Source organism: Mesoplodon bidens (assembly GCF_964165515.1).
Source record: "Mesoplodon bidens genome assembly, chromosome: 19".
Taxonomy (NCBI): domain Eukaryota; kingdom Metazoa; phylum Chordata; class Mammalia; order Artiodactyla; family Ziphiidae; genus Mesoplodon; species Mesoplodon bidens.
Genome location: NC_138179.1, coordinates 44,876,876 through 44,889,074, shown reverse-complemented (window position 1 = coordinate 44,889,074; position 12,199 = coordinate 44,876,876). Strand labels below are relative to the sequence as shown.

Genomic DNA, 12,199 nt, shown 5'->3' with positions numbered 1-12,199 from the left:
TACCCCCAGAGCTCCTGGTTTGGCAAGTCAAGGCCTGAGAATCTGCATTTCTGATGAGGGGAGGGGCGTCCAGTGACCCCACTTTGAAAACAGCTGTGCTAGATGACAGTTAAAGTTACTTTAGCTGTTAAGGAAGGTGTCACATTTGAGTTATCGGAAGAGCATTTCTTCTGCCGAAGGGAAAGAAGAGACTTCCTGGGAAACCCGACCCTGGGGTGGGAGCTGTGGGGTAGGCGCCTTCCAGGAGCCCCTGAGCCAGAGCCTGCAGGACCCCGATGGGCTGAAACTCCCCATCCACCCACCCCGTGGCAGGGCACCTGGGTGCACCTGCAGCCAGGATCCCAGGGGGCAGGGGTCCCAGCCAGCATCGGGTGTTTCCCTGGCACCTGGGCTCACTCCCTGGGGCTCCAGGGGCACATCTGTCCCCAGGCCCTTCGCCCCCAGGGGCCAGGCTTAACCATCACACTGCAGCTGCCGCATCCACAGGCACAGTATGCCCCGCCCACCCTGATGAGGGCCCGCCCCCCATCAAGGTCCGCTTGCGCCAACACCAGGGAGCATCAGACCCCGGCGCCAATGTGCGGGCCGGGATGCTGGCCCCGAGTGGGGCCTGGAGCTGCAGACACTCACCACGGGGAAAGGGTGGCAGAGCAGGAGGAACAGCTGCAGGAGGACCTTCCTCCTCACGTCTCCGGGGAACTGCACCAGCCCACAGAACCTGCAGGGACCCCGCACTCCGGTGAGCTGACCCCCGCCCAAGCCTGCTGCCTGGATACCCCAGGCCTTCACTTCACTGGGGGGCCTGCCCGTCTGCGTGGGATGGGAGGCCCCCCAGGTGCTGCCCGTGGTGACCCCCAGGCCTCAGGGCTGTTCCACTGAGGAGGCAGCCCTGGGTTCACATCCACTTTCTCCCTGCAGGTGGGGGCATCCAGATCTCCAGAGTGTCGGGGAATTGGGGCTTTTTCTATGACAACACTCCCTGACCCGACGCCCACCCGTCTGGGAGGCTGGTCCAAGGGTGGGCAGGCTGTGGCCGGACCCACCTGCTCCACCAGGAACACCGGCCAGCGTGACCAGGGCCACGGGCCTCTCACTCTGACATCAGAACGCCCCCGACCCCGCACTCTCAGCTGCTGGGCCGGCCCCTCCCTTTACCGCCTTAGTGAGTTACTTGGAACTCACACCGCGATGCTGGACCTCAGTTTCTGGACGTCTTTGGACTTCTTGATCTCCTCCTTACAAAGCGCGAGCAGCTTCACACAGAAGGGGTGGCTGGAAGGAAAGCACAGGACCCAGAGGTGGGCTTCCAGGGAACATCTGATGATGGCGGCCACCCCCGAAGAGGAGAAGCCTCGTCCCTGGGGACATGCACCAGGGCACGTCAACACCAGGGCATGTAACTGGCTCCTCTGCAAGTGCAGCAGGGGACAGACACCCGCTGTCTCGTGCACTCAACAAACCACCTTCCCCGCGGCACCTCCCCGGCCTCAAGGCCCCTCAACAGGAGGGCAGGCTGACCCCTGGTGGGGCCTCGACGTAACAGGAACACCCAGAACTCAGCCCCGCTGCAAGCCCAGCCAACGTGTGCTGTGTCGGCGCCAGGCTCAACCCAAGATCAAAAGAGGACGACCGAATCGTGGCCAGGCCCCACTCACTCACTTCCAGGTCCAGGTCCTTGGAGGGTCAGGGAGGGACTGAAGGCATCCTCCCCGGCTCTGCTTGGCCAAGGAGAACATGGGGCCACGGTGGCCACGACCAGCGTGAGTCCCCGTGAGATGAACATGCCCCAGGCCGCAGCCCCAGGCCAATTCTGGCCATACGATGAGGGCTGAGGCACAGCGGTCTGAGCGGCCCCACGCTCCCTCTTCCCGTCCACTGGCCAGGTGACCTGGGATATGGCTGGGGGCAGAGCCTTATCTCACCAGACTCCCAGGTGAGGGCGCAGGACAGACCTCCCGCCCTCGGCAGGCAGACGGCAGCCGCCCACGGTGGCCATTTCAGGGTCAACCTGTGGCAGCAGCTCCCCTGACCAGAAGGGGTCCTGGGGACACTCTCCTGTCTTCTCAGGCTAAAGGAGACCTCAGCCCCCCAGCGGCACCCCCGCCACCTGCCATCCACGTGGCACCAGTGTCCTCTCGGCCGGCCCACCCGCCAGCCCCACCCCTCCCTGATCCATCCGGCTTCTCCCCACAGCTCACTGAAATGCCTGTCAGGGACCCAATGACCACGAGGTCGCTGAGGGCCATGGTCACTCCTGTCCTCAGCCTACGTGACCACTCGGCACACATCATTGACGCCCCCGGTGACTGCCCCTCCGCCTCACCTTCTTGCTGGTAGATCTGCTTTCCCTCTGCTCCCCGTCTCCCTAACGATGGGGCACCCCTACAGCTCCGTCACAGCGCTTCTGTCTACACACCTCCCCTGGCCACCTGTCTACACCTGCCCCCCTGGTGGCCTCACGGGACCACATACCACCCATTTTCTGAGGACATTCCACCGAGTTCCAGCCTAGAAGATCCATCTCCTCTGGACGAGACCTAACAAGCATCTTAAACCAAACATCTCTGCTATGAACTGAATGTTTGTGTCCCCGAGATTCCTACATTGCAGCTCTAATCTGGAACATGAGAGTGTTAGGAGGTGGGGCCCTGGGAGGCAATTAGAACATGACATGGAGCCCACGGTGGGATCAGTGCCCTGCAAACAGGAGACACAAGAGGTGGTCTTTCTGCCATGGGAAGACACAGCGAGACTGCGTCCCTGTGCTGATCTCGGACATTCAGCCTCCAGCATCGGGAGGAATGAGTTTCTGGTGTTTAACGGCCCGGGCTGTGGCATTTCTGTTACAGCAGCCTGACCTGCTAGGACAGCCTTCCAGCTGGACCTCCAGGCCTCTCTGGTCCACACCGACTCCATCCAGCCTTCCTGAGAACCACTGCCCCCTTCCAGTGGCCAGTCCAGGAAAGCCCACAGTCACCCTCGGCTGCCTCGCCCCCTCACACCCACACTGACCTGCAACCGGAGGTGTCCGGCAGCACGTGCGGGGCGCACTGCTCTCCCTGGCTCCCTGGCTCCCACATCTCCTGACGGCAGCACCCCCTTCCCTGGGCCCCGGGACTCCCCTCCAGCAGCAGCAGCGGGAGGTGAGCCTGACACTTGGGGTACTATTTTCTCCTACCATTTTATTTTGAAATTTTCAAACCAGGAATAGGTTAAGATCTGAAACAGAATATTTAGTAAGCACCGTCATACAATGTATAAAAGGATCACATCCCACAACCAGGGGGCGTATCCCGTGAATGCACAAGTTGCTCTGAGAGTAGGTATAAGGAACATGCTGCGATGTACCATCGGCAAGTTAAAGGGGAAAGCCTTTGATGCTATTCAGTTAAAAGAGCGTTTGAGCGTCTCAGCAAAGACGTAACGACAGGGACCAGATCCACTCCCCCTAGTTTTGTTCTAGTGAACAAAACTCCCTAGACAGCAGGCTGCAAAGGACGGTGACCACTGAGGCCTGGGAGGCAAAGGAGGTGAGCCTGCAACTGCCCAGCTTCCTGCCTGCGGAGGGGACATGGGGGGGACCTGGGCAGAACCTGGTGCCACCCTGAGTTTTTGGTTTGCAGGGCAGAGGGCCCCCAAGGATTCACCCAAGCCCTGATCAGTGCAAGGACACTGCCCCAGACTGGGGAAGAACCCCCAGAAAGATGACACACAACGACTGTCACCACCAGCCGAGCAGGAAGCTCTGAGATCAAGCAGCCGATCAAGCAGCAGAGACCTCACAAGTGGGAGAAAATTAACCCCAAGGCAGCACAGCCTCAGATGGGGAGGCTGATGAAGCGGCTGCAGTGTACCTGTGCTCGGCAGCTGAGCAGCCCTGAACACAGCAGAGGAGGGAAGTGGCCTCTCAGACCCGCTCCCTGCGCCCACACCCACCCGGCCTGTCCACCTGGACCAGATCCCAGCACCGTGACCATCACGGCCCTCTGCGATCCCCATTCACCGTCCTGTCCACCATCCATAACTGCCCTGACTGCAGGCCCCCGTCAGAGGGGACACCTCACCTGCTCTGTTTCCCGCCTGGACAGCAGGGCTGCAGCAGGGGCCCCCACCCCCATGTGGGAGCAGCCAATGCTTCTTGGTGGCACTTACACTGTGTATAAAAACTGACCCTGAACGTACTAGAAAGCTATCTCCTAGAAGCCAGATTTCTGGATCTCACCAGCTGTTCTCTGAACACTTACTTCTCCTCGGTGGTGAAGATGGCGAAGCAGCCGTTGGCTAGCATCTGATCCAGCATCTTTAGCAGCGGCACAGACACCCTGGGAGAGAAGACACGGGTGAGACGCCAGGTACCAGAACCCAGCAGAAGGGAAGACCTGGGCACGTGGGAAACTCAGTGCTGCTGAGACAAGGGCTTTCCCTGGACGGCCGTCAACTCAACCCCAACCTTTTATCCTGGCAGGACGTGTGTGGAAAATGACAAGCCAGTTCTAAAGTTTATATGGAAACACAAAGGATGAAGAAGAGCCCAAACAGCTGCAGGAAGAAAGGACGAAGCTAGAGGGCCAGCACTGCTCAGTTTAGATAACTGTGGCGGGGCCTTGCCTGGTGGTCCAGCGGGTAAGATTCCGCGCTCCCAATACAGGAGGGGGGGTTCGATCCCTGGTCAGGGAACTAGATCCTGCATGCATGCCACAACTAAGAGTTTGCATGCCACAACTGAGAAGTCCGCACGCCGCAACAAAGATCCCACGGGGCCACAACTAAAGACCTGGCACAGCCTAAATAAATAAATATTTTTAAAAAATAATAATTATTGTGGCAAAGCTCAAGTGATCAAAACCGTGTGATCCTGGTATGAAGACAAGCAAACACATCCAGGAAGAGAAAAGTCCCAAACTGGGCTGCACATCCACAATTTCTGATAATGATGCAAAAGCAACGCAGTGGGAAGGTCAGTCTTTCCCACACGTGGAGCAACTGGGCGTCCACAGGCAAAACCAGGACACAGACCTGGACCTGTAGCTTGCGTCACACAGAAACCAACCCCAAACAGACCTGAGGTCTGAATGAAACACTCAAACTATGACACTTCTAGGAGAAAACGTACGAGAAAGTCTTTGTAGCCTTGAGTTAGGCAGAAATTTCTTAGATATGACACAGAAAACACAATCCACAGAACAACAAGAGTACAAACAAGTTTATCAAGATGTAAAATATTTGTTCTTAACAGAGAGACTGTTAAGGGTGTGGAAGACAAGCTAGAGGCTGGGAGGAAACATCTGCAAACCACGTCTCACAAAGGACCTGTCCAGTATGTCTAAGAAAATCTCAAAACCCAGCAAGGTAAAAAAGAAGCACCCAGTTTAAAAATGAGCAAAAGATCTGAACAGAGACCTGACCAAAGAGGCTATGCAGACAGCCAGCAAGCACGCGAGAAGGTGCCCGGCACCCTCAGTCAGGAGGGAAACTCGAATTACAGCCACGACGAGAAACCACACCCCCTTGGATCGGCTAAAATGAAAAGGACCAACCAACCACGCCAGCCGTGGTGAGGACGTGGGCGCCCAGAACTCTCAGAGGCCATGAGCGGGAAACAGTGCAGCCGCTTCAGAAAACAGTCTGGCAGTTTTAAATATTCACCCGCCCTGTGACCCCAGCCAGTCTACTCCTTAGCATTCACCCAGGAGCACAGGAAAGACAATTCCACATGAAGGCTTATGCGTGAATGTTCATCACAGCTTCACCTGCAACTGCTTCAACCTGGAAACAACCCCAGTGCCTGTCTACAGGTAAACAGACAAATTGTGACGTAACCACACAAGAGAACGTAACTCAGCACTAAAAAGGGTGACTCTAAAAGAAACATGCTGCATCCGAGAAGCCAGACACTAAAACGGCACACACTGCATGATCCCACTTAAGTAATGTTCTAGAAAATGCCAACTAAGCTACAGTGACAGAGAGCAGATCAGTGGTGGCCTTGGGGCTGGGGGACCCTGGGGGGGTGGGGTTAGAAGGGGCAGGAGGCAACTCTGGGTGACAGATGTGCTCAGTGTCTTGATTGTTTTTATGGTGGTTGACAAGAGTCAAAACTTCTCAGACTGTACACTTTACGTGTGCTTTGTCAGATGTCTGCTACACCTCCAGACAGCTGCTCACGGAAAGAGCAAAGAGCAATGGCCTGAGTTCCAGGACAAGGGCCTGCATGAGGGGACCTGCAGCCATGCGGTGGTAACCGGGGGCCCAGATGCTCTGGGACAGTTGAGAACGGGGTCCAGGAACAGCCCTCTCAGAAGGTGCAGGAAACATCCCCAATTCTGAGGTAGGGCTTTTGGGTCTACACTCCATCTTCTTGGAAAAGCAGTTAACAAAATGCTACAGCAAAAACATTTAGAAAACAGGTCACGTTCCAATCCTGGCAGGCTGAGATCTCATCTTCTCGATGGTCGTGGTTGTGTGTGAACGTGTCTGAACAGTGGCACCGACATGTCAGTGTGCGTGACCAGGGAGCACCACAGGCCAGAACCACACGAGCTCTCCTGGCTCACAGCCTCTGTCACTTTACTCCCAACGTATATAACTGGCCCAGAGTGCAGGCTGCGAGGGGCCCGGGAGGTGACTCTGGTCATGCCTGTGCCTGGCTGTGCCCACGTTCCTCACCTGGGCCCACCCTACCTCCCCTCAGAACCCTGCTGGGAAATGAGACCCTGGGGATCTGAGAAACCACTGCAAACAGCACCACCACTCACCTGTCGTTCAGAAGGCTGTCCTCAAAGACCTGCAGAAGGGTCCCAGTGAAGTCCTCCAGGGCTCGCGGGTCGTTCTGAATCCCCTTCATGTACTCAAAGAGGCCCTGTGTTGAGTACCTGACCTGTAATACGGCATTCTTGTAAGAGGGACAAGACCACCCCACTCCTGGCACCCCCTGCCCCAAGGCTGGCCGCGGTGACAGACTCAAAACATCCGCTACAGAGCGTGAGGATCGCTCAGAGCCTGTCCCGGCCGGGGGTGAGCGCGGCCACAGTGCAGACACCCGAATCGGAAACGCAGCTCTGGACGCAACAGCACAACCCAAGCCCTCACGTGCTGTTGCTAAATTTGGACCCCTTAGATGTGCGGTATCTGGGCGACCACCGCTGCTGGTGAGCAAAAGCAAAGGCAACTCCCCTCAGGTCAACAGCTAACACCATCGCACAACCAACACCCAACTGGTGAGTCCTCACGAAGGAGTCTGCAGAGCAAGAAAGCAGATGCAGGCCTCCCTCTGACAGCAGACACTGGATCACATGACACAGAATGTAGGAGGATATTGTGTGTGAATTATTACAGAGAAATGCAGTCACGAAGATGAGCATGCGATGGAAAAGCACGAGAAACAGATTTCAGAACAAACCGAATGGTAATGAAGATACAATTACTGAAACACCAAACAGTGCAACAGTGGGAGGGAACGAGCAGGCTACACAGAACGGCAGAAACTGCAGTAATTTGAAAAGAAGCGTGAAGGCGGAGAGAATGGACTGGGGGGGGGCGGGATGAGGACGGTGGAGAACTTTCCAGAAGTGACGAAAACCACGAATCCACCGGTTCAGGAAACACCAAATCAGGGCCCAGGGAGCGATGAGAGGTGAGAGGGAGAGGGAGGGGCCCACGCAGGGGCGACGACACAACAGAACAGAGAAAACACAACGAACCACCACGAAAATGCACAAACAGGAAACAGGAGCCTGGAGAGAGAGGTTGGGGAACCGCGGGGCGCTTGATGTGCAGGGAGGGTGAATCGAGGCCGGCAAAAAAGCCTGGGAGCGCAGGAGCTGCACGCATCTGCATCTGCATCTGCAGTTTCCCTGCCGCTGAGCTCACGCCCCACACGCTGTCCAGTGGATCAGGGGTAACGCCCGCCCCCCACCTGCCCCGCAGGCGCCCTGAGCCCCGGCAGAGGCTCCTGAAGGAAGGATGGAAGGAAGGATGGAAGGAAGGAGGCAGCGCTCCCTCTCGGGAAGGCCCACCGAGGCGCCTGCTCACCGTGGACTCGGTCAGGCCGCCCACGGACACGGCCAGCCCCAGCAGCACGTGGTAGCGGTAGGCAGGCAGCCCCAGGAGCTGGGCCACGCGAGGGAAGGCCTGCGATGGTGCGCCCCAGTTCACAGAGGCCACAGTGGACCTGCAAGACAGAAGCACGAGCTGGAGGGGCCGCCCTGCTGGGAACAGAGCTGCCCCACCGGGAACTCAGTGCCAGTACCTGGGGAAAAGCCTCTCCAGCTCCTGCCGGTGGGGCACGTGGGGGATGGCGGGGCCGTCCCAGTGGAGCAGCGCCAGGAACACACGGGCTGCGTGCGCCCGGAACCGGTCGATCTTCTCACTTGCCTGCTGGGCTAAGCAGCACATGATCCGCTGGCAGCTGCAAACCGAGAGCGCAGGGTTAGCTCGGCTGGAACATGAGAGCGGGCACACGCGCCACCCTGGCTGCGGGTGGGAGCGGGATTTGACAGCCCAGAGGCCTAAGTGGGGGGCCTAGGGTGGAAGCGGTGAAGACTGATAGGGCTACCGGTTGGGCGGTGTGTGAGAAGAGACGGAAGAAATGGGAGGACGGGGTGCCTGCAGCCAGAGGAGCAAGTCGGGGTGATGGTGCTGAGGAAGCGACGCCCGGGTCTCCTCAGGGGCCTCGGCAACAGAAGGGGCACGGTGATCCCAGGCCAGCAAGGTACCCAGAGGCAGCCCGGTGTCCAGGGAACCAATGGGGGACAGGATGGCCAGTCCCCAGCAGCAGCAGCAGGCGCTCGGCACAGGAGTCCTGAGCCAGGAAGCTGGCTGTCCTGCAACAGGCCTGGACCCTGAGGGAGGCCTAGCCAGGAGCAGGGGCTGTGGTGTCAGGAGGGAGGACCCGGGCAGACCCTCTCCACGTGGCGGGAGACACTCACACTGGGGCCTCGATCAGCTCTGGCTGGTCCCTTGCCAGCAGAAGAGTCAGGTCCATAAGACTCGTCATGGCAGCCTCGCGGACCCTGCAGAGACATGGAGGGGTGAGGCGCCGGCTTCCTGCCCCAGGAGCTATGTGACCATCAGCCACTCTGCGTGGTCGGGTTCAGACACCCTCAACCCAGGGCAAGAAACATGTAGGAGGCTCGACAAAGGCCGCCGGCAGCCTTTCCTCGAGAAATATTTCTCTCACACATTACCTTGAACAAAGACACCTGTTTGACACCTGAAGACTAATGGCCAGGTCCCAGCAAACTCTCTCACAAGTGCACACACAGAAACAGCACTGATTTTCCCATGAACCTTTAAATACAAAATATACCCACTCTACAAAGATTTTCTCAGCAGAAAAACTCTTAAGGGCTTTTCGAGGGACAGATGTAGGTAGAGCAGCTCATGTTTACTGGCCTAACTCCAGAGTGAAAGCATCATTTTAAACTTGGGACAAAGAACACTCAACCCAGGTCAGACACAGCTGGGCAACAGGGACCACAGACACTGCCCCACGTCGCCAGGGCCGGCAGGTCCTATATGCCTGGGGCACCCACCCTCCCGCCAAGGAGCGCGCACCACATGGGAGATAGCCTGTGCTGTTCGGATCTGCACGGACAGAGGCCCAGCAGCCAAAGCACTGAGTGCAGGTGTGGTGGTGCTCGGAGGCATGAGACGGACACAGGCTGGGGCTGAGGGAGCTGGACACGCTCAGACACCAAGGTACAGCCGCCAGCCAGCTGCTGCTCAGGACACAACACGCACGACCTTCTGGAGGTGCCAGGGTGGGTCAGGGCATAGAGGGAAGGAGGACAGAGCTTCCCCCCTGGACCCCCAGAGCCCAAGGGCATAGCACTACAGGGAAAGGCCGGCGAGAGGAAACAGGAGTGGCTAAAGCCTGCAGCACACGCCCCTCGGGCCCTCACCAGCTCCTAACTGGAGAAGCACAGGGTGCGGGTCCAAAACCCCAGAAGCTGGCAGCTGGGGGGGCACATGTGCAGGAGAAGGGCCCTGGGAAGCCCCTCAGTCAGAGCTGCGGGTGTGGGCAGGAGAAGGGCCGCCAACCCCAACCCTGAGGACAGCAGGTGACCCACCCACACAATAGGGGGCCTGACAAAAGGAAACTTAAATCTTGCTACAAGGAAATTACACAACCCAAAATCTCTGCAATTCTGAACTCACAATTTCTGGATTTAGTTAAAAGTTATAAGGAATGTTAAAAAAAAAAAAAAAGACCAAGTGTTAACAATAATGAGAAAGAGAAGACGAGAGAAATAGACCCATGGGTGACATGGATATTGGAGTAAATGGCCAGTCTTTAAAGTAACGATGAGGAACACGCTGAAGAAAAAGAAAGAAAGATGGAAAACATGAAAAAGATGAAGACTTTCTACAGAGAATTAGGATCTCTGGAAAAGGACCCAACACTGCAGAGCTCAGATAAACCTCTGGAATTAAAGATTCACAGAGGGGACTTCTGCATGTGCACAGCACTGGCTGGACCTCCTCTGTTCACTTTATGTTCCGCATGCTCTGGGGGCAGCCACGGTGGCAACTGTAACACCAATGAAAACCCACTGCCCTTCTGGCTTGAACTGTGCAACCAGGGTCAGAGAGTAAAGGGCTCCCCTTAAAGGGGCCTGAGAAGGGGCCCCCACGTTCACAGAGGACCACCACCCACAACACCACCACGCAGGCAGCACAGCAGAACCTGAGCGGCTGCCCATATCGGGTGAGGCGGAGACCACGGTGCTGTACTCAAAGCGGGCCCACTGCCTGCTGCGAGGCCACCAGCACCCTCTGGGAGGATGAAGCAGAACCAAAGCGTCCTCAGCAGAACCCTACCAGTGTCCAGGAGCCACTCTAGAGCCACATGCCATGCAAAGAACCAGGAAGAGTGGCTCAGTGTCCAGGGCAGACACGTGAGCCCTGGCTGTGGTCAGAGCATCTTCACCCGCACAGACCCTAAAAGGCACGGCTGCCACGGCCTCGTCCCACCGAGGACAGGGCAACAAAGGGCTCAGGTGGCCGTGCTGGGGCCTCCCTGAGGACATGGGCCCGGGGAGGTGCCGTGGCCTCCTTGAGAGCCCCCATGCTCCCACCGTCTGGGAGGACCCCGGGGTTCTGGATATGCTGTGCAGACACGTGCACAGTCCTCAGGCCCCCACGGGAACCGTGCCCCAAATGCCATCTCAGGACAGAAGAAGGAAAGGAAAGCAGCGGGTGAGATAAGGCAACACTCCTGGTGGATGAAGAGGCAGGAGAGGCCAGCAGACACACAGAAGGGGGAAGAACCCAACCAGGAATGTTACTAATGAAAATACAAGACGAAATTAAAGCTACTTTTCGCATAGTTGTAATAAACAAGTAAACCACTTCCTCTCAATGTCAGCGACACCTCACCCGGTGCTCGGCCCACGGTGAGCCCCTCGTCAAAAGGCACGTTTAGGGCTTCCCTGGTGGCGCAGTGGTTGAGAGTCCGCCTGCCGATGCAGGGGACACGGGTTCGTGCTCCAGTCTGGGAGGATCCCGCATGCCGCGGAGCGGCTGGGCCCGTGAGCCATGGCCGCTGAGCCTGTGCGTCCGGAGCCTGTGCTCCACAACGGGAGAGGCCACAGCAGTGAGAGGCCCGCGTACCGCAAAAAAAAAAAAAAAAAAAAAAAGGCACGTTTACAGGGGGATCTTGAAGGAGAGAATGTGAATAAAAACACTTAGAAGAGGTTCCAACATAAGCTGTAGGAGAACCTCTCAGCTTCTCCAAAACGGCAACTTGGTCTCTTATTTCTAGTAAACAGAAAGGTACTTTTGAAACCTTGGAAAGGAAATACAAGCGAATCCAGGCAGGGATCCGAGCACAGAGGCGTGAGCTTCTTCCCCGTGCTCGGCTGACAATGACACAGGCCTCCTTCAGGTCAACAAGCAACTGAAGGGCTCCTCCCAAGACTGAAATCTGTGCACCTCAAGTCTTATCCCCAGTCTGGCAGGAGCCAAGATGATGACGGGATCCCTGGAGAACTACCCAGGTGCTCCCTACTCCCCTTCCCCAAAATGGTTTCAGATGCTTCCTGCTTTGAACAGTTGTGTGGGGGCTTTGTGTGAACTTTATTAGGTAAAACTGGAGAGCAGACAACTGGGGCTTAGACGAGGGAGACACAACAATGTTTGTATTTTATGAAGTTAATTTTTTTTTTTTCAGTGAAGAGCAGGACAGGGACTTCCTGGC

The 12,199-nt window shown here is 57.1% G+C and overlaps 1 protein-coding gene across 1 annotated transcript in view; it reads right to left on the bottom strand.

The window, feature by feature from the left end:
* Positions 1 to 12,199, bottom strand: part of TBCD (tubulin folding cofactor D) — a 179,978-nt gene that overhangs the window by 9,422 nt on the left and 158,357 nt on the right. Inside the window, exons 30-36 of the mRNA XM_081220636.1 lie at positions 8,928 to 9,011; positions 8,249 to 8,407; positions 8,032 to 8,170; positions 6,756 to 6,877; positions 4,245 to 4,322; positions 1,183 to 1,272; positions 631 to 718 (exon numbers count right to left, since the gene is read on the bottom strand). Coding sequence (XP_081076762.1) covers positions 631 to 718; positions 1,183 to 1,272; positions 4,245 to 4,322; positions 6,756 to 6,877; positions 8,032 to 8,170; positions 8,249 to 8,407; positions 8,928 to 9,011 — 760 coding nt within the window. The remainder of the gene's footprint in view (positions 1 to 630; positions 719 to 1,182; positions 1,273 to 4,244; positions 4,323 to 6,755; positions 6,878 to 8,031; positions 8,171 to 8,248; positions 8,408 to 8,927; positions 9,012 to 12,199) is intronic.